The 22,624-nt window shown below is 44.6% G+C and overlaps 1 protein-coding gene across 1 annotated transcript; it reads left to right on the top strand.

Moving 5' to 3' along the window:
• The first annotated feature begins 12,965 nt into the window (after positions 1-12,965).
• Positions 12,966-16,793, top strand: LOC118580741 (tubulin alpha-3 chain). Its single transcript, XM_036182676.1, has 4 exons — positions 12,966-13,188; positions 13,434-13,582; positions 14,068-14,748; positions 16,418-16,793. Exons 1-4 carry the CDS (start codon positions 13,068-13,070, stop codon positions 16,712-16,714), a joined length of 1,248 nt encoding a protein of 415 aa, XP_036038569.1. The 5' UTR covers positions 12,966-13,067; the 3' UTR covers positions 16,715-16,793.
• Positions 16,794-22,624: the final 5,831 nt, after the last annotated feature.

A 22,624-nucleotide genomic window follows, 5' to 3' on the forward strand; every position in this document is an offset into this window, starting at 1 on the left:
AAAATATGCTATCTTACTATTTATGCAGCTTGGTGTATCTCAGATCATCACAAGCACCCAGTTAAAGCAAGAGCCATTTTATTCTACCAAATTGTCAGGTCAGAAAGGAAAGCTAATCGATACAGCTAAACAACAAGGCCAGCACATTGCTGTCCAAGCTCAGACTATGCCAAGAATTTAGTTTATAGAAATGGCACACTGTGTTTGTTACAGTTGCTGACCCCATGGGACCTTCTTCATTGATGCCTCCATGAAACCAACAACCAGACACCAGACTTTCAAATAATAACTAAAACCAGATGTAAGAACATTTTTTCTAGAAGATGATCAAGCTCAGGAAAAATCTTTTGGCTGGTACACCCTGCCACTTTTTTTTTGGTGGGGGAAAAGCCTTTCAAAATGAGCAATCATTTAAAACTTCAGACATTATGCATTAATGTTTCTGTTTAGGAATTTTTTTTTTAAAATTGGGATATGAACCCTTCTACACAGAATATGGCTCTTCAAGACAGACATCTGGCTTGGAAGATTGTTCAGTGAGTAAAAAAACTAGCCTTGCAAGAATGAGGGTATAAATTCAATCCAGAACCTACATAAAAAGCCAAGAATGGTGGTACATGCTTATAATCCCAGCATTGAGAAGCAGAGACACTTGGATCCTGGGAGGACACTGGCCAGCTGACCTAGACTATCTACCTGCTGATTTCCAAGCCATTGGGCCCTGTCTCAAAAATAAGGTGTCTAATGAATGGCTTCCAGTGTTGTCTTCTGGCTTCAAATCACAGGCATACATGATCCCTACCCCCACCCATCTCAATCACTAAATAAAAATATAAAAAGGCATGTATCTAACCTTCAGTCCATTTTTGCAATCTCTCCAGTTTAAAAGATGGTGGACAGATTGCTTGGGATAACAGCTGTGTTTTTTCTGGCAATTCCAACACTTTGAATATAGGTCTTGGCAGTTGAAATACTAGCTTGCAAACTGCCATGAAGTTCTTTAGGGGTTGATAATCTGTGTTTAGGGACTTTTCATATAGAAAAAAGAAGTCATTCATGTTTTCACAGGCAGTTCCAAACTCCACATTATGTCAAGGGTGAAAAGCCTCTCTGCTTGTGAAAGGCCAAGGCAGAATTATATAATCAGAAGAGGATAACGGAACTCTACCCAAGGAACAAATTATACAAGTTAAGATTTTTGCTATAATTAGTTTATGCCACAGGGTATGGTACTTTCTTGCCCTTTGGAAGTACTGAACGTGGTTTTCATAACAAACATGGAAAGCTTAGAGAATTAGAAATCCAAATGGTTGCCATAAAAAATTCTGTATGTTTCCTTGTTTGCAAAGCTGCCTCTCAGATGTTCAGCCCATGGCACACTCAATAGGTCTGTCCATGCTGCCACAGGTAACTGTGAGTAACTGTGACGGGAGCACTTCCTTTTCATCGTCTAAGCAGCTGGGACATGCTGGTTACAAGGCCAGTGGCCACACGGGGAATTCATCACCCTGCACACAGGTTTCCTGGCCTACAGTCTCTAACCAGCCATTCATTTGTGCCTGTAGCCATGGCCTAGGGTGGAGGCTGCAGAATACCAAACCCAGGCAAGTATAGGTACTCGAAATTATTGAAGCATTCAAAAGTGAGCAAAAGCAATACAGTCTCCAGTAAGGACTTTTATATCCAAGGGCAGTGCACCATCTAGCATGTGTCAGACCCTGGATTCTAGCCGCAGCACTGTAAAAAAGTCATGAGGTTTCTATGTGAGCAAATTTCCATACAACAGCAAAGGGGTTAAACTAACATGCACACAACACGAACACCATGCTTGCTGGTCTGCAAGAGAAGTTGGTCCCAAGGGTGACCAAGTTCTAATGGAGTTGAAGAGACAGGGGCTGTAGATAAGCAGGAAAAGGGTCTAGTACAACTCAAAATATCCTGGGCTGTAGTGGGTAGCTATTCCAGCCTTGGCCTGGATGTTCCAACCCCCACTGAGGCTTTGGTAACGGTCACGCCTACAAGGCGGGCCTGAGAGAGGAGGATGATGAAGACTGGGGATCCAGATGTGAGGGATCTCTTTGGTTCCTGGACCCTGGACGCTGGAGGTAGACCAAGCAGAGTTTTCCAGAGAACACCGCTGGGCTGTGTCATACCTTTGCCAGACCCTACAACCTACCTATCCCCTCATTTGTAAGTTACCCCCACTAAATAAACCTCCCTTTTAACTACATGGAGTGACCTTAATAATTTCACCAATACTGGGCAGAGCTTTTTAACTTCATGGCTCAGGTTTTTCCATGTACTTTGAGAATCAAACAACTGATTGGATGGATGGAGGGATGGGATGGATGGGATGGATGGGTGGATGGATGGACAGATAGACAATACAGAGAATAGCAGAGACTGATGACAATTATTCTTGTGGGCTGTGTGTGCTAAGACAGTTTGGAAAACAGGCCTTTCTTACTGAAACCCTGGGACAGATCCCACACAGCTACCACAAAGCATGGAGTATTGTGAGGATTTAATAAGAGGAGCTCAGGGTCTCCCTACAAGCATCTTTCCTCTCTGACAGAACAAAGTTGCCCAAAGCATCTAACCAGATACCTCAGGGTGCAACAAACAGCTTTCTCAAAAAGCACAGAAAGGCAGTGTAAACTCCGAGTTCTGTGAAACTGTATTATTTGTGGGATTTGCTTGGCTTTATGTTGAGGTAGACAAAATTTTTTTCCACAGAATCTGAAGGTGGAAGACACTGTAACTGTTCCATTTCTTCTCCTAGTCTACGAATTCTTACAAGGATGCAATACTTGATTTAATAGCTCAATAGTCATAAGCATTGCAAAAGTAAGTGCATTAAACAAGAGAAAGTCATTAACATAGTATTCTTGTGATAGATGACTTCCAATGTAAATTTGACTGAATTTATAACCGTCTAGGAGACAAACCATTGAGCATCTCAGAGAGGTTTAGCTGACAAGAGAAGACACATTCTGAATATGGGTGACACCATCCCAAAGGCTGACAGAGAAAATGAAGCCAGCAAGATGGCTCAGCGGGAAAAGCACTTGCCACAAAGGCCTGATGACCTGAGTTCAATCTTAGATCTTACGTAAGAGTGAGATGAGAGATCCAACTCCACAGGGCTGGCCTCTGACCGACACACACACCCTCTGTAGACACACTCATAGTATGGCATGCCCACCTACCCATATGCATTGCATCACACACACACACACACACACACACACACACACACACACACACACACACACTACATACCCAATAGGACCCCCAAACATGCATATACACAATGGTAATTTTAAAAAAGAGGAAAACAAGCTGGATAGCAGCACTGATCTCTTGGTTTCCTGACTGCAGATTCATGGTAACCAGCAGCCTCATGAGCCTGGGGCCATGACTTCCCTGCCACAATGGACTGTAGCATCAAAGTGTGAGGCAAACAAACCCTTCCTCCCCCAGTGGCTCTTGTGAGATGTCCTCCCAGAGCAAAGCCAGGCCACTAATACTACTGCCCAACATCCCTGTGCCTAATCCATACATCTTTTGTTTCATCTGATAAAAATAACACAAAGGCCATGTCATCTTTTCTCCTCACAGGGTTTTAATTTCTGAGCATGGTTTTAATCTAAACAAAATCATTCTCAACTTATTTTTCTTAGCAAATGAGAAGAAAAGCTAATAAACCAGCAATGCATTGAACATCATTATCTATGAGAACTTGATGATCTGCAGTAAATCAGCTAACCAACTGGGGTGCCTAAGGGTCAGAGCAGTGCATGTCAGCCTCCAAGTGTCTAACAGCTGGGAACTCCATGGCTCTCTATTTCTACTTTCGCTGATTTTCTTCTCCATGGACACTGTGTGTACATATTTTACCCTGTTAGGTGAAAGTCTGTCAGTTCATTTAAAATTAGGAAGGAATAGTCATGTATGAAGCAAATTTTTACTAAGCATCTGACATGTCAGGCACTCAATAAGTAGCATCAGGAATCTGCAGAGTCCTCAGAGGCTAAAGTTTGTAGCAGAGGCCTTGACAGTACTGCCTGAGCACATCCTCACACACCTCTTCCTCCTGAGCGTGCCAGTACCTGGAACCATCCCTTTGTCTCCATGTGTTTTGTGTGTGTGTGTGTGTGTGTGTGTGTGTGTGTGTGTGTGCGTGCGCGCGCGCGCGCGCGCATGCTTCAGGGATGGGGACTGTCTCACTATTGGATCTCCAGGGCCAGGATCACAGACTAGACCCCGAGCAAATATTTTCTGATGTAATAGCTAACTGATAAGAAATACTGCTAAGAAGGGAGATAATAGCTTTGTGAGTAATGTCAGGAATTCAGATCCGTAGCCAGAGGGAAGAATAGGATGGTTTCCCATGGGAGAATGGCAGGATCTGATGTCACATACAGCACAAAGGTTCTCCAGAGAAAATTGAGTGGGGTAGAGAAGGACAAGGTCGATAAGCCCCAGGTAGGAAGCTATGCCCAAGAGTACTTCACAACCAATGGCACTCATGAGATATTTAAAAACTAGAATCAAAGGTCTCAGGGATGATGTAATAGAGGAGGGAGAGAGGTCATGCCTACTGTGGAAGTTGGTAAAGTTCTTGTTCTGCAAGTACAAAGACCTGAGTTAGATTCCCAGATCCCCTCACCCCCAAAGCCAGGTGTGGTGGCATGTACTTGTAATCCTAGTGCTATGGAGGCAGAGACAGGTAGATCCCTGAGGCTGCCTGGCCAGCTACCCTAGCCTAGTTGGTGAGGTAAGTCATATTTGTCTCAAAAACAAGTAAATAAAGTAAGGGGGAAAAAAACCTGTGGATGGCTCCTGAGGAATGGCATTTATGGCTGACCTCGGACCTCCACACACAAGTGTACACACACCAACAAGAGTCCAGGTTTGAATCACTGGTGGTGATGTTAATATGTATTATGCATCAAAGCAGTAAACACCAGGGGTATTATTGTGAAAGATCAAGAACTGTGAACTGAGCTGGGTTTGCCAGAATACACCTTCAATCCCAGCACTCTGGAGGCAGGGGCAGACACATCTCCATGAGTTCGAGGCCAGCTGGTCTCTATAGTTGAGTGTTGGGCCAGCCTAGTCTACATGGTGAGAGCTGTACAGCACTGAGGAAGCAGAGTAGGAGGGTGGGAGTTTGAGGCTGGCCTGTGGTACACAGTGAGACTGCATCAGAACAAAAGTCACACACACCAAAGACCCCAAAGACCCCAAAGATGAACATGTGTACTTCAGAAGCCTGCAGGACATCCACATGAGAATGCCCAACAGATGGTCTGAAAACTAAGTCAGACTGAAATTGGAAGTTGATGCTGAACTTGTCAGCAAGTAGCTATCTGAATGTACCTCTCCTTTGCAGTTTCAGGAGGCTTGCTGTGCCAAACTTGCTAAGCATCAGCTGCTGATGGTGACACCTTCCTGGTGTCAGACTAGTTGAATCACTGAACTATAGTGACAGGGGCCAGACCTACTGCAATCTCCAAATTGCTCAGCAGCCTAAAGGAGAGAAAAACTCATTATGAAGCCATCTGTCCTGAGATCCTGTCCTGGTTTCTAAGCCAAAGAAATCAGAATCATTCTGAGAATTTAAATAGCACACACAGTGTGGGCAAGCTCTGGGATACCTGTCCTGCATGCTAGTTTGCTGTGGAGCAGCCAACCCCTTAGATAGCTGCAGAAGGTGTATTACCCAGTGAGTCCCTGGCTGTGCCTCCATCTCTACAGGAGATAACCAATCAGAAGGTCACAATTCAGGGCACTCAGCATTCCATTGGGTACACATAAATGATGTTTTTACTAACATGTTTCCTTTTCTGTATTGTTTTCCACCCTACATGAAGATATTTTGTACAATAAAATTAAAAGGTAACAGCAGTGATGGAATTGATGGCCAATTTGAATCTCAACTTTAGTAGGAAAACATTCCTGGATTCAAGCCTTTCCTCCCCTAATTTCTTCTAGTCTGTATTTCCAACCCCCATCCTTCCTCTGTGTGTTCTGTGGGATGGGGTCTCCTGTAGCCCAGACTGGGGTTGCACTGTCTAGGATGACTTTTGGCTCCTGGTCCTGCACTGGGATTACACGCAGGGACATCATGCCTCTTCTATGCAGTGCTGAGGACAGAACCAGGGGTCCTACGCATGGTAGGCAAGCACTCTATCAACTGAGACAGTTTAATCTGAACTTTATTTAGCAAAGCTAAGCAAATACTCCAAAGAGAGACTAGCTGGAATAGGCTGTCTCAGGGGAGGGAGCAAGCCAATGCATCGGGTTGTGAATTCTAAAGAAAACCGTATGAATATTTATGAGGTGGGTGGCATTTTGGTGGAGTAAGGTGACCTTATTTCCAGTGCTGGATTGGATCTCCATTTTAGGGTATTTCTTCACATGATCCTCTAGAAAAGGACACAGAGGAGGCATCAACACCACAATGACATCTGTCTTTTGGGGATGCAGACCCTCCATTACTACAGAGGTGTGAGAGAATGCCCTGGTACTTTAGTTTCTGTTATAGTGGGGACAGCCTGACTGCAGCCTCAGAGATGTCTAACCACACAGGAGTGTTCTGACTTTCCATCAGGGGTCAGAGCTACCACAGCAACTTTTCTGTTTATCAGCTCTTTGCCTGCCCAGTACCAATCTGACTAGTTCAGATTTTATCCCTCATTCATATTTATAGCTTTACAGTTCAATCAAAACCTTTTCCAGGGCTCAGTATGTCATTATAAGAAACTGAACAAACACCCACCTCCTATTACTTGTAACCTGGATTGTCATCCACAGGAGAGAAACTGCCCAAAGAGGCTTCTTTGAGACGTTGGTGTATAAATAAGAATAATCAAGGTCTGTGGAAGTGATGTGTTTCTCCTTAGTATATCCAGGTGAATGGAGTCGGATGGCATTGTGAGCTGAGCTCAGTGATGGTCATTCTTTCATGTAGCCAAGTGCTTTCAGAGCAGAGTAAGAAAAGCATGGCTGCCTTCAGAACATCCCACCACCAACACCTGCTCCTAAATGCCTCTCACATCTAATGATCCACTTCAACTTCCCCATCAAGGGCCCCTCAATTCACAATGGACTCCCCCTTTGCTCTGCAGTCATTTATTTCTCTTCACTGGTCCATATAACAAAACCCTCAATTGTAAACTGGATGCTGAACTGGACCCAGGTTCAGAAACATCCCTCTCATCCAGACATTCAGGTCCTGGTGACCTTGGTAGACAAAATGCAAAGAGGTTTGCAACTGCCAATCCCAAATACTACCTTTAAAAGGCAAAATGTAACACCATTTTTGGAAGGCAACTTTTCATTTTTCATTGAGCCAGAAAACTGCCCATACTGTTTAGTCCAGTCCACCGACTCAGCTGTCTACAAAAATAACCTGAGATGCAGGTGTTCATTCTGTGGCAGAAACAAACACCGTGATCAAGACCAACTAACAGGAAGGAAAGATTCATTTGGCTTATATTTCCGGGTCACAGTCCAGGAAACAGTGCCATCCACAGTGGGCAGGGCCCTTCTACATCAACCTCCAACCAAGACAATCCCCCACAGACATGCTCACAAGCCTATATGATCTGGCCAAACCCTAAATTGAGACTTCCTTCTCAGGTAACTCTGAGCTGTGTCAAGTTGACAGTCAAAGCTAACAGGATATGTGGAAAGACCGGAGCATGGTTCGGATGGTAGTGCTGGCCTGTCATGCAAGATGCACTGGGTTTGATCCCACACCACATAAACTGAGCATGGTTACACAGCTTTATGTTATCCTAACTTGGGAGATAGAGGCAAGAGGATCAAAAGTCTTAGGCTGTCCTGGGCTGCAAAGCAAGTTCAAAGCCAGCCTGGATACATGAGACTCTGACTCACAAAATAAATAAATTAAAAAAAAATCTGCAGCCATAGCTTCCCCATCATGATAGACTATACCTCAAACTTTGAGCCAAAATAAATACTCCTTCCATAAATAAATAACAAGTGTGGCATGGTGATGCACACCTGTATGAAGTCCCAGGTACTCAGGAGGCCAGAGGAGGGACATAATCTATGCACAGAAGTTCCCGATTTTAACAGAACCCCACACATTAAAAGAGAATTATATAGTAAGATAATTAACTCTCAAGAAAGTGGTTTCAAGAACTTTGTTTGATCCTAGTTATACAGAAAGCTATAAATGCATACACATAGGGATAAAGACAAACAGCTGAAATGTCTCTCTAGCTTGTGCAGTTGCTGATTTCTGTTTTATTTCTGCCTTTTCCATACTTTCTACTCCAAATGTGTTAATTTCATAATCAGAACAACAAACACAGCATTGGGGGGCAGGGTAGTAGCTGGTTTTGGTAGATTGCTTGCTACGCATGCCTGGAGCCATGGGTTTGTTCCCCAGTGCTCTATAAATTGGGCCGATGGCACATACCTGCAACCCAGAACCAGGAGGTGGAGACCTTAGGGTTGAAAGTTCAAGTCCACACTTTGTTACAGGGGGAGTCAAGCAGGGTGGGATAACATAAGATTAGGCCTCAAAAAAAGAATGCACAACATACTACAGCCTATGATTCAATTATGTGCAGTTAGATATCCTGAGGAAGGAAGGTATGTCTGCTGGATTGTGTTTCCCCAAAACTGCGGTTGAAATACCCACCGCGCGCATGGCGCATGTCTATAAGCCCCAAATCTGAGGCTGGCTAAGACAGAGCCTCAACTTACACCAACCAGCCAGGGCTACAAAGACTTGGAGGCCAGGCAGAACTGCATCCCCAAACCCTCCCAATACCCTCTCCCACAGAAAATAATGTCAGAATGGACGACTGTTCGCACAGACTCGGCACCCCACAGGTACCCAGAAACTCACGTGTCCTGAAGAAGCATCATCTGCAGCTCTTCCAGGCGTGGCCAAATAGCTTTTCTGCACCAGGTGAGATGAGGCAAGGTGAGGCAGGGCAAGGACTGCAGGATGACCAGTGTGCACAGCCGCAGGGAACCTCCCTCTGTTACGCATGTGCAGACCAGCGAAGCCGGAGCGCCCCCACTTGTCCTGCGCGAAAGCAGAGGTCGGGGTCGTGCAGATCCCCAGTCTCCAGCCACTCCAGAGCCTTCCCGCCAAAGACACATCCAATCAGAAAGGGCCAGCGCTCCAAATCGAGCCACATCCAATCATAAGTGGGATGTGGGAGCTAAGCCCGCCCCCAAGGAGCTCTGGACCAATGAGCATCCAGGAGAGCTCGTTAAATACCCCGACCTTCCGGCCCTGGACCGTTAAGCGCACGAGAGAGGCGGTTGGGGAGCGGTGCTGAGGGACGTCTGCAGCGGCTGAGGTGGTCTGCAGGAGTGCAGCATGGTGAGAGCAGCCCCAGGCCGGGGTGGGCCCCGGGAGGGAGTCCGCCATGTCCTCAGAGCCCGGGTCCTGCGAGGGGGCGCAGCCCCGGAGCCCTCCTCCCGCCCACAGTCCCGGCAGGGCTAGGGCTCAGCCTGGGGACGCCAGCCCAGGTTCTCGCGAGAGCGAGATTCTCCACGGGATGCAGTACCCGCCTGGCGTCCCTGCCCTGCAGAAGCTGACCAAGTGGGCACAAGGGTTCCAGACCAGCCCAAGCCTCATAAAATTCTAGTCAAAAGAAAATACAGCGGGGTTGGGGATTTAGCTCAGTGGTAGAGTGCTCGCCTAGCAAGCGCAAGGCCCTGGGTTCGATCCTCAGCTCCAAAAACAACACCAAAAAAAGAAAACCCAGCAAAAGAGGGTGGCAGACAGGTTATGGAGAGGAAGCTTTTGTTTTCAGTTCCCAGGGCCCTTGGCTGAAGGAACAAACAATGGCGTTTGTTCTAGAGGATTCTAGACGCTACAAAGCTTTCCAAGCCTAATGCTCACCATGGGAAAGTAAACATTGCTGAGCCCGAAGAGCCTTTGTTTGGGATTTTAAGACAGCCTGCCCCCTCAGTGTAGGGATCACAGATGTTTGCCACCAGCTCCACCCTAAAGAACCTGTGTGTCTGTGCCTACTGCTGTTTGTCATGCGATATAGGTTAAGTGGGACCATTTGTTCCCACAAGAAAGCAGATCTGAGATGTCTCGTGTGGCATGCTGTAGTCCCAGAGGCTGAGGCAGGAGAATTGAAAAATTAAGGCACATACAAAAACACTGCTGGTTAGTTTTTGTCAACTCGACACAATCTGGAGTCACGTGGGAAAAGGCTCTGTCTCGAGGGGCATTTTCTTGATGCCCAGCCCACCGTATGCAGAGCTGTCCTTAGTCGTATAAGCAGGCTGTGTAAGAAAGCAGACCGAGCAAGCCAGTGAGCAGTGTTCCCCGTGGTCTCCTTCAGTTCCTCCCTAGGTTACAAGACCTTAAGAGAAAAAAAAAAATATTTATCTTTTTAAGTTTTGGTTTTTTTGTTTTTTGTTTTTGCCAGAGCTGAGGACCAATCCCGGGGCCTTGCGCTCGCTAGGCAAGTGCGCTACCACTGAGCTAAATCCCCAACCCCAAGTTTTTTGTTGTTGTTGTTTCAAATTGTGTGTAGGAGTGTCTGTGAGAAGTATGTGTTCATGAGTGCGGTTTCCCAGAGAAGCCAGAAGAGGGCATTGAACACCCAGGAGCTGGAGTCCGACAGTTGTGAACTCCTACCATCTGCAAAGAGCACTCTTAGCTAAGGGAAAGAAGGGTTTATTTGGCTTCCAGGTTATAGTCTGTCTTCAGGCACTGCACTCGGTGGGCTGGGCCCTCCCACATACATCATTAATCAAGAAAATACCCCACGGACAGAGCCTTTTCCCACGTGACTCCAGTTTGTGTCGAATTGACAAAAAATAACCAGCACAGCATTTTAGTATGTGCCTTAATTTTTCAAAATTAACCTTTGAAAATTTGCACAACTTCCCTGTAAATTAAATAGAATCCTTCCATCGCTTAATACAAACAAACAAACAAAAACCTATCTTTTTTCATTCAAGAATCTTTGCAGTTTTTTTCTTTAGGGAAGGGGGGTTTAAAATATTAGATAAGGGACTGTATTTGCTTCATTTTTGTATTACATTCACTTATTTGCATGAATGTGCACATGACTATGGTGGAGATCAGAAGGCAACATGCTGGAGTTGGTCTCTTCTTCCACTGAGTGGGTCCCAAAGATAAAACAGATCGTTAAATTTGGTAGTAAGTGCCTTTAGTTACTGACCCATGTCACCAGCCCATTATTAGCTTTTATTAAGAAAACTGGTGGCTAGCCATAGTGATACATTTATTCCCAGCACTAGGGAGGTGGAGGCAAAGTATCTTTGAATTTGAGTCAGCCAGAGCAACATAGTGAGACCCTGTCTCAAAACAAGAAAAAGAAAATTGCCAGGAAAATAGAAAGTAAGGTTTTGGGCCTTTCCAACTTTCAGTGCAGCAAAAGCAGCCAGCTGTAAGCTCGGGATCCATGAGGCCTACCTAAGGTGTAGTAATACTGAGTTAAATGAAGCAATTTCCTATCTTCTGAACAGCAATTAACACCTACTGTTTGGAGTGTTGGGATAAAAAATGCTGTTTCATTTTTTAAGTTGACCACAAGCACATGTAATTGCTGATGCCACTAATTCAACTGTCTGCACTTGAAAACTAGCACACTAGAAGGTACATACCACCAGTTTTATAACTGAAGGCATGTATGAATACAGACAGCAAGAACATACATACACTTTGCATGATATTGTGACAACAGTGTTACCGTGTATAAAATGATGTTCAAGAACCCATGATTTACAAAGAAAGTATATTTTCTAAAGTTCATCGCCACATTCATAGCTCTCCAGGGTCATATGTGGCCCATGGGCCACTATCTCAGATAGCATACCTCTAATGTGGAACATGTGATATGGCATCCCTCAAATATCATTTGATCTCTACATATTTGTGGGGATGACTTGTTTAAAACTGAACAAGTGGCTACTGGGTGTAATTAGGTCCTGGCATGAAATAGGTACTCCATTTAAAAATGACTTAGAAACAAAAAAGGTACAATTTATAAACATAGGATTAAAGAAACCATAAGCCGGATATAGTGGCACATGCCTATAATCCTAGCACTGTGTGTACTGGTCAGAAAGATTGCAATTTTCAGGCCAACCTGGGCTATGACCAATCCCTGTCTTAAAAGTTTTAAATAAAGAAAAAAGACTAGCATCTCAATCCTTCAATGTCTGGAATGTTACATTCCTAGACTGAATGGAAGTCATTAAGCAGGACGGCACTTTATGAGGAATATTAACTCAGAAGTGGCAGTTCTCAGATGTTGAGTACATAAGTCAGCTTCCTGGTACACAGAATGGGATGGAGAATGATAAAGGGTTGGTCTAGATGGGCAGATAGAAGATACAGTGATTGCCTGGGCTTGGGCTGGGTGACCTGGGACCATTCTATCTTTCCTTACTGGAGTGTGTTGTGTCTTTTAGTTGGGCCACAGTTAAAACCTGATAGACTCTTTTCAGAGAATTCAGCTGTCCCTGTTGAGCTCTTAAACTTCAAAATTTTTGGAGAGTGGCAAACACATGCTCTAGGGCTAACTGCTACTTAATAGAATGGTTAGCTTGGTGTGAGGGCTGCTTACATCTGTAATCCTAGCACTTGAAAGGCTGAGGCAAAAGGATTGCCTCTAGTTTTAAGCCAGCAGGATTAGTGAAACTATATCAAAATAGGGTAAGTTTATAGCAGACCAAGCTTTTTTTCTCTGTGTAAGTGTCTGGGTGGGTGTGTCTGGGTTGGACTTGAACTCTACCTAATCTTTCCTTCTGAGTACTGGGATTATATACCTGGTGGCAGTCAGTTTTAATAGAGATAAAAGGCATGCCTGAGCATTGTAAGTAAGTTTGAAAATAGACGTGTGGCACTACACAAAATTATGCTTGCATGTCATACAGTTTGAAGTGAATGAATGTATGTCTGTTCTGCTTTCCAGCGTGAGTGTATTTCTATCCACGTGGGGCAGGCAGGTGTCCAGATTGGCAATGCTTGCTGGGAACTGTACTGCCTTGAACATGGTATTCAGCCTGATGGTCAGATGCCAAGCGACAAAACCATTGGTGGCGGGGATGATTCATTCAACACATTCTTCAGTGAAACCGGAGCTGGCAAGCATGTGCCCAGAGCAGTGTTTGTGGACCTGGAGCCCACTGTGGTCGGTAGGTGCCTGGGCTCTGTGTGGAGGCTCTTCTGGGAGAGTGGAAGTGTTAGGAAAAGCCACTGAAATCTCTGCAGAGTAGACAAGCTATACAGATGTGTGCTTGTGACTGTGTTGGGTGAGAAACTGAAAGGGTTGTATGTGGTTTACATATAATCAAAAACTAGGAGACACTGTTGACACATGTGCACAGTGGAATTGAATGTCCTTTGCCCAAAAGATTCACTGGATATACGGTCTCTCTAGATGAAGTGCGTACCGGAACCTACAGGCAACTTTTCCACCCAGAGCAGCTGATTACTGGGAAGGAGGATGCAGCCAATAATTATGCCAGAGGTCATTATACCATTGGCAAGGAAATTGTTGACCTGGTCCTGGACCGGATCCGAAAACTGGTAAGAAGATTGCAGAGGAGGCTTCATGTGGTGGTTATCCTGGTCAGGAGAGTCACTGTTGGTGGGGGTATGGCTATTTTGCCAAAACAGTTAGAATCAAGAATCTATCATGGCCGGGTGGTGGTGCACACCTTTAATCCCAGCACTGGGGAGGCAGAGGCAGGCAGATCTCTGTGAGTTCGAGGCCAGCCTGGGCTACCAAGTGAGTTCCAGGAAAGGCACAAAGCTATACAGAGAAACCCTGTCTCAAAAAAACAAAACAAAACAAAACAAAATCTATCATGAATTTACCAAAATACTTTACTACACGGCCTCTGTTTTGATGCATTCATGGGTCTTTATTGTATTATTCGAAGTGCAACGTGTATGTTGTAGATGGTCTGAATTTGCACCAGTTAGTGGAAATGGAAGTCTTAAATGTGGGGTTTGGAGGTTGGAGGCGTGGTTTTGTAGGCCTTGGCTTACATCCTCTGGTTTTTCAACAGGCAGATCTGTGCACAGGACTGCAGGGCTTCCTCATCTTCCACAGCTTTGGAGGTGGCACAGGGTCTGGGTTTGCATCTCTGCTTATGGAACGGCTTTCAGTGGACTATGGCAAGAAGTCCAAGCTGGAATTTGCTATTTACCCAGCCCCACAGGTTTCCACAGCCGTTGTGGAACCCTATAACTCCATCCTGACCACACACACAACACTGGAACATTCCGACTGTGCTTTCATGGTAGATAATGAAGCCATCTATGACATCTGTCGGCGCAACCTGGATATTGAACGTCCCACATATACCAACCTCAATCGTCTGATTGGGCAGATCGTGTCATCCATCACAGCCTCTCTGAGGTTTGATGGGGCCCTGAATGTGGACTTAACAGAATTCCAGACCAACCTGGTGCCATACCCTCGCATCCACTTCCCACTGGCAACCTATGCCCCGGTCATCTCAGCTGAGAAGGCATACCATGAGCAGCTGTCAGTGGCAGAGATCACCAATGCTTGCTTCGAGCCAGCCAATCAGATGGTCAAGTGTGACCCTCGCCATGGCAAATACATGGCCTGCTGCATGTTGTACAGGGGGGATGTGGTCCCAAAAGATGTCAATGCAGCTATTGCTACCATCAAGACAAAGCGCACCATCCAATTTGTGGATTGGTGCCCAACTGGATTTAAGGTAGGATTGGGGGCTGTGACAATTATATCTGCCAGCAAGCAACAGCTCCTGCCTCAAGGCCATAGCTTTGGGCAGGAATTCCCCTTTCCATATCAAGACTCCAAAGTTGCTAAGTGACTTAACACTATTCCAAATGCTGAGTGTCCTTTCTTAAAACCATCAATTACCAAACGTTTAGCAGACTAATGAATTTTTCTCAGTCTCTGAGACATGGAATGCTGTGGATATTGCTCTGTATAAATAAAATGCTGATTGGCCAGTAGCCAGGCAGGACAAGCAGAGAAGAGAATTCTGGGGACAGGAAGGCTGAGTTAGGAGACGCTGCCAGCCGCCACCATGACAAGCAACATGTAAGATCATAGTAAGCCACGAGCCATGTGGCAAGGTATAGATTTATAGAAATGGGTTAATTTAAGATAGAACTAGATAACAAGAAGCCTGCCCGGCCATACAGTTTGTAAGTAATATAAATCTCTGTTTACTTGGTTGGGTCTGAGCAACTGCGGGACAGGCAGATGAGAGAGATTTGCCCTGACTGTGCCAGGCAGGACTGGAGAAAACTCTAGCTACAATGGAGAAAGTGAGGACTTCAAGGGAGAGAGAATCTGTTGGCAGGTGCTGGGAATGCTGTGTCTTGCCCAGTTTTCCTCCCAGCTGACCCTGTGGTTCTGCAGTAAAGAGTTGGCCTGTGAGGAATTATGTTAGTAAAAGTTGGTGGTCCCTACAGAGAGTCTGCAACACCAGATGTACCCTCTTAGTCTCTTTGCCCTGGGTTCCTTTTTGTCGGCAACACTGTACTTTATCACAGTCTTCTACAACTATTTAGTTGGGCTACATTAATTTCCATGTTTAAAAATAAGTTTTAGCTTGGCATTCATGGTAGCACATGCCTATGATCCCAACACGAGAGAGTATCCTTGTCTACATATTGAGTTTGAAGCCAGCCTAGGCTTTGGAAATAATTTTTATAACTTTTAAATTATTAAAAAATAGCAAAATATTAAAACTATGGAAAGCTGGGATTATACTTTCATGGTTGATAACGAAGCTGAACCACATCTCCAGTGCTTTTTATCCTTATAAAACAAGAGGCAGTCTGCATATTCAAGGTATATTATGCATCTTATATGGGTGATGTTGGTTGATAGGCCAGCAGAGAGGCGCAAAGGATACATGTTCTATCTTAAAGTGGGAATGTACTTCTTGATCAGGGGAGGACTCATTATGTCTCTGCCCTTGCCTGTTCCCAGATCATCTGAATGTGTTTCTCACTGCTACTAACAACCATCTGTCTGTTCATCAGGGTGAGAAAAGGTTAGCACCCTAGCACATTCCTAGGGTTTATCATCCTTCAGCTCCAATGAGTTCTCCTCGATAGAGTTCACTGCTACATAGGGGTTTTCTACACGTTATTACAAAGATTTTAGTTTGGTTTCCTTTCCTTTTAACTAAGCATACAGTATACTTTGGATAGGGTTCTCCTTCGGCCTTTGTTGTACTGTGTGTTTCCATTTTGGTCATTAGCAGTTCAAGTAAGTACTTTAAAATTGTTGTACATGTTGCTTGATGTAGGTGATTATTTGTTCCCAAAAGTATGAGTATTTGCAGGTTAAGCTGGGCCCACAGTTCCCGATTTCTAGTGAACTCATATTTTCTCCTTCTCTTGTAGGTGGGTATTAACTACCAGCCCCCCACTGTGGTCCCTGGGGGAGACCTGGCCAAGGTGCAGAGGGCCGTGTGCATGCTGAGCAACACCACTGCCATCGCAGAGGCTTGGGCCCGCCTGGACCACAAGTTTGACCTCATGTACGCCAAGAGGGCCTTTGTGCACTGGTACGTGGGAGAAGGCATGGAAGAAGGGGAGTTCTCAGAGGCCCGGGAGGATCTGGCAGCACTGGAGAAGGATTATGAAGAGGTGGGCGTGGATTCCGTGGAAGCAGAGGCAGAAGAAGGGGAAGAATACTGAGTGTGTGGGTCTGGCTGGCAGCCATCCATGTTTCTCTTCCCCACCATTGAAACTAAATATATTTTACTCATTAAACTTTGTATATTACAGCATTTCCTTCCCTGTGTAGTGCACTTTCCAACAAAATTCCATTCTAGACACCTACCTGCCTCTCTCCTGTAAATTCCTCTAAGAAAACACCAGTTTCTTTCCTAAGAAATGATCTGTTTTCTATGTTCAGTTTTAAGTTCTAACTAAAGACATTAGGATAGTGTGTTTCATTTTTAAAGTTCTATTTGAATAGCACAGAAATGGACCCTATCTTGGTTTACTGGGGAGTCCCCGTGGGCCTCAGTTGCATGTGCTGGGACTGTGGAAGCTCAGTGTCTGACATTACATTTCCATCGTTAGCTTTCTTCCCCTGGTGTCACGTTGCTGTTGAAGGTGATCCAGAACCACTTACCATTGCATGGCCCATATTGTACTGAGGTCTCCTTTGGCCAAGCCCTTGTTCCTGGTATGAATTAAGTGTTCAACACTAGTCTTGGTATGTTCTTTTATACAATAGCCAAGAGTTTACTTGGTGATGGCCCCTTTTCAGTCAAGGGCTGCTCAGGACCATATATCAGCATAGAAGGTTCTTGTACCACACCATATTGACTGACCCACATGTAGTTGCTCTGTCCTGGTAAATCAGTAGTTATGCACAAATGAGCCATGTGTTGTGATGGTATGAATCTTCCAGAATGATTGGTGCCTTCTTGAGGTCAAAATGAAGCTTCTGAAAGGGGTCCAGGTTGTTGAGTACAGCAGACAGCCTGACGTCTCCAGCTTTGAGCTGTTCTCTTCACCTGCTAGCTGATGCTGAGCACACCACTTTTCCTTCTCTGGCCCCCCAGTCTCTTCAGTTCTCAAGCAGGTACTTATTTGTAAGGACTGCAGGGGCCCACCCTTCTTGCTTAAGCAGCACAGGTTTGTGCTTTTGCAGACTTCCCAAGATGTAGCATGTGCTTAGCCAGCTGTCAGAAGCCAGGGAAGCGGGCACCCAAACAGGCAGTACTATGTCCTGATAAGGATGTCAAGGATATCCTTGAGTACCCAGTGTGAGTACAGGCAGCCAAAAGAGTCAGAGGTGCTGATTCTGCTTCCCAGTTGTAATAGTAAAGCTCATTGCCTATATCACAAGAGAAAGCCTCTGAGTGAAGGGCACCCAGTTCTCCAAGCCAAAACTGTATGCTGGCTTCAGGCACAAAGTGGCCCAGATCTGAGGCCTGGAGTTTAGGTCCAGTAAGAGGAGGATGGGAGAATGTGCACTGGGAGCTGGGTGATTGTCCCAAGCAGACTGTCACAGTGATAGGCTGTCAGCTGAGACAGAACACAAGAACATCTAAACTCAAAAGGCAGAGAGGATGGATCCTTGGTCTCCCCTTGGCAGAGGACACTGTAGGTATGCTTGCCACCCATGATGCAGTATTATAGCCATTGTTTATACGTTGGCCAGGGCCATGGGTTTGAGTGTAGGCTAGGATCTGAACACCAACCTGCTGGAAGCATTAGTAGCTCCAGAGGGACTATGGGGCTCTAAGGCCAGAAAACTGGGGAAGTAGGCAGAATCTGGGGCTCAAGAATCCCCAGCTTTTGCTTTTCCTTACTCCTCTTGTCCCTCAGCTTCTGTAGAGAGCTCCTTATTGGTCCCCTGGGTTTGATGACCTAGTTTCCCAGATCCGTACCTTCCCTCCAGCCATCCAATATTTCTAAGCCAGAAATGTTCTGTGCCACTCACTCTGATTTAAACCTATCTGGTTGTCCTGTTTGTTTTTTTTTTTTTTTTTTTTTAAATACTTATTTAGCTGGGGCCATGTTCATAGCATGACACCTGTGTGGAGGTCAGAAGTCAGCTTGCAGGAATTAGTACTCTCCTTCCACCACATGGGTCCCAGTGATCAAACTGAGGTCATCAGGATTGTAAGTGCCTTTATGCACTGAGCCATCTGGCCTTTTTTAGGTTCGATATCCTAGTCTGGCCTTAAACTTAAGGTCCCGCTGCTTCCAAGTGCTGGAATTATGGGTATGAACCCCACTTCCCATATAAACCTGACACTTCTAATAAACCAAGCTTTGTGGTTCATCCTTCCTTACATCATGGATAATCTAGCTTCTCCACCCCCTTCTAAGTCCCCAGACCCAACTCCCTCCAGGCTGCTCGGAATTGTGTGTGTGTGTACTTGGGCTGTATATAAGTTGGGGGGACACACACAGAATACTGTTTCCACCTCTGGCTTTGTTGCTACAAGTGAAGGCCCAGCTCTGGCCACCTCTCTGCTCACACTCCACTCAGACTTTTTCTCCTAGATAAACAGATGCACTTTGAATGTATTACCCAGAATGAATGGACCTTTCCTCTCCCCACTCAATAGGAGAGCTCTTTAAGGGCCAGTTGCACTAAGTAGATACCCAATGTCCACTCTGTTTTCCCTAGCCCACAACACCATTGCAAAGGGTACCACCACAGGGCACTTTGCTCTATGGAGCCATGCCTGCTGAGCTGAGACAATGGAGCTACCCTAGCCATGTCATCCAAAGAACAGTCATCCTTGCCCCAGGGGTGCTGTTCTCTGGCATCAGGTCAAGGTCTCTGTCCTGCCTTTTCCCTCTTTCCTTTTTTTTTTTTTTAAACCTTATGGTATCTATTTTAGTTAACCATCCTCAACCTGTTTCCTGAGTTTTAAATAACAGTGATAATTCTGATGATTAAAAGTATCACAGGGCTAATGAGATTTAGGTGAGAAAATAATAGACAGGTATGAGTGGAAAGATGACCTACAGCAGCAGGGTTTTTGTGGTGAATGCTATGTGTAGACCCTTTGATGTCCAGTTTCTTCCACAACAAAAATTTCTTAAAAAAAAAAAAAAAAAACAAAAACAACTATTATGTCAGGAGTCTGTGGCGCATGCCTTTAATACCAGCACTAGGGAGGCAGAGCTAGACAGATCTCTGAGTTCAAGGCCAGCCTGGTCAATAGAACTGGTCAATAGAACAAAGATCCAGGACAGGCACCAAAGCTACACAAAGAAACCCTGTCTTAAAAGCTAAATAAATAAACAAACAAAAAGTAGAGCAGAAATGAGAGTGCTAGTGACTGATTTTTCTAGAATGGTGAATGGAGTGTGCCCGTAAGTGGACAGGAGGGTGCATGGAGCGGGAGGAAGAGGGGAAAGGGACCAATGCAGATAACAGTCCTGAAGAAAATCAAGTATAAAAGTAACATGGAAATGCCCACAACTGTGGGACCTGAGCAACCCAGTGGAAAAGAATAAAGTCTTCACAACAACACAAGACCTTGCAGAACCAGCATTCTGGCCTGGAGAGTTAACCAGGCTCTTCTGGAGCCAGTAGCACCTGACCAGCAGTAGCTACAGAGGCTCAGGGATGAGCCCTTCAGGACCCCTATAGCAGCTGCCTTTTCCCTACTAATACCCCAAATGACAATCTCTCCTTCCAGGTGAGGTAGGTGCAAAGATCCATGTAGCTTAACAAGGAGACTCTTACTTGAAGATGGATCCCAGTAACTATTAGCATAATTTAGGAAACATTGCTTTCCATGACCCTGACCTTAACAAGAATGATGTGTCTACATAACAGAATAGATAATTATAGGGAGTAATTAATGGTGACAATGCGCAGGACTCTATGGGGCGTTAGAATAATGTGATTTGCTTATCTGTTTGCTATTAAATAATAGCTTTATTTGGTTTCGTTTTGTTTATATAAAACTTTAGAAACTATAGGGGTACATTCAATGTAGTGAATTTGACTGCTGTTGAAAGGTTCCCAGATTCTGGATGTGGCTTGAGCTAATAACTGACATTCCAAAAAATAACAGGAATAGTTAGTTACTTTTCCTGATGTTGCTACAAAACACCTTGAAAAAAAAAAAATTTAGGAAAGAAAGGTTTGTTCTGGCTCCCAGTTCCAGCCACAGCCCACCTGCTGGAGACGTCATGGTGGTAGCAGCAGGTGGTGTCTGGTCTCACTGCATCCACAGCCAAGGAGCAGAGAGGATGAAGGCTTATGTTCAGCTCATTTTCTTTTAAAAAATTTTTAAAGATTTATTTTTAAACATAGGTATGCATCTATGAGTATATGCACACATGTGTGGGTGCCCAAGGAGGTCAGAAGGTGTCAGAGCCCCTGGAGTTACAGTCTGTAAGCTGCTAGACATGAGCAATGGGAATCAAACTCAGGTCTGCTGAAAGAGCAGTACATACTCTACCACTGAGCCATCTTTCTAACTCCTCACTTTCTCCTTTTTATTCAGTCAGGGATCCAAGCTTATAATGATACTGTCCACACATAAGGTGGGTCTTTCCACCTCAGATCAATCCAGATATCCTTCACAGACATGCCCAGAGGTTTGCTTCCATGTTGAGTCAGTCAGGCTGACAAGATTACCCTTCACTAACCTTAAGGCACAAAAACTCCCTGATCTGCATCATCAGCATCTGCTGGAGAAAGGGAGGACATCTTTATTAAAGTTACCTTTGCTAAAGTTACATTCAAAAATCTCCACTAAGACTTTGGTGCCTACTCACCTCTTTTCATCAGGTTTTAAGCCAATATGAGTTTTCCCCCAGATGAGTAATTTTAGCATCAACAAAAAGCACACATCTAGAAATTCAGAGACAAAAGTAAATGTCACTTCAGAATGTAATTATTGTTGCTACCATTAATTTAGCTAAAGATCTTAAATAGGCCAATTTTCATTACAAATACATTTTAGGGAGCTGGAGAGTTGGCCCCACAGTTAAGAGCATTTGTTGCTTTTGTAGAGGACCCAGGTTCAATTCCCAACACCCCCATGGCAGCTAATGACCTGTTACTCTAGTCTCAGGGAATCCAGCACCCACTTCTGACTTCTGCAGGTACCAGACATGCACATAGTCCACAGACATACGTGCAGGCAAAACACTTATACACATAAAATAATAAATCCTTTTTAGAGGACATTTTTAGGGTAGGAGAGGTGACTCAGCAGTAAAGAGCACCTGTTGCTCTTGCAGAGGATCCAGATTCAATTCCCAGCACCTATGTGGTGATTCACAGTTACTCATAGCTCCAATTTCAGAGGTCTGATGCCTTCTGACCTCAGGCACAAAGCATGCACGTGGTACATATCCATATATATATAGGCAAATACATATACACGCAAAACATTAAATTTTAAAAATTGGCTTTGATATAAAAACCAGGGTGTCTTTTATTCATGAATACTTGTATTTTTGTACTACTTTTCCATAAAATTTCATGTTTTACTAGAAAAGGGTGAATTTAGCATGTATGTCCATCCTGCATATTGTGTAATTTAAGAGATTAGCAAAGAATGTTTGAATGAGGTAGGATATAGTTTGGTTGGTAGAGTGCTTATGTAGCACACATGAGGCCCTGGATATGATCTCCAGCACTACATAAACCAAGTGTGATGGTGCACAGCTGTGATCCTAGAACTCAGGATGTAGAGAAAGAAAGATCCAGTCCAAGTCATCCTCAGCTTCATAGGAAGCATGAGACTGGCCTGGATTAGAGACCCCATCAAAAAATAAAGGAATAAAGCAAAAATAATAATGGAAAAGAAGTTTTTGCCCAGTGAGGTCCTGTGGGCCTCCAAATGTTATAAGTCATGCTATTGCTTACCTTCCAGAACTTGACAGTGAAGCTCTATTGCTAAAGATACTGCATATTTGGGTCACAGGACATGAAGTTATGCTGCTACTAACCTGGAATTTTCACCTCTATTGGTAACTTTGTAGTGTTAGAGGGATTTATGCATGCTACCAGAGGAGAAAAGTAATCATTTTACTTACCTAGCTATGAACCCTATAAACTGTAGTAATGACTGGCCTGATAAGACTGACCATTGGCATGAACATGGG

Source organism: Onychomys torridus, chromosome 3 (assembly GCF_903995425.1).
Source record: "Onychomys torridus chromosome 3, mOncTor1.1, whole genome shotgun sequence".
In the NCBI taxonomy this organism is placed as follows: domain Eukaryota; kingdom Metazoa; phylum Chordata; class Mammalia; order Rodentia; family Cricetidae; genus Onychomys; species Onychomys torridus.

Excerpts from the sequence above, each read along its gene's own strand:
- LOC118580741 (XM_036182676.1), top strand. The coding sequence starts at position 13,068 with ATGCCAAGCGACAAAACCATTGGTGGCGGGGATGATTCATTCAACACA. Across the intron at positions 13,189-13,433 it reads CCTGGAGCCCACTGTGGTCG|ATGAAGTGCGTACCGGAACC; the intron begins GTAGGTGCCTGG and ends CGGTCTCTCTAG. Across the intron at positions 14,749-16,417 it reads GGTGCCCAACTGGATTTAAG|GTGGGTATTAACTACCAGCC; the intron begins GTAGGATTGGGG and ends CTTCTCTTGTAG.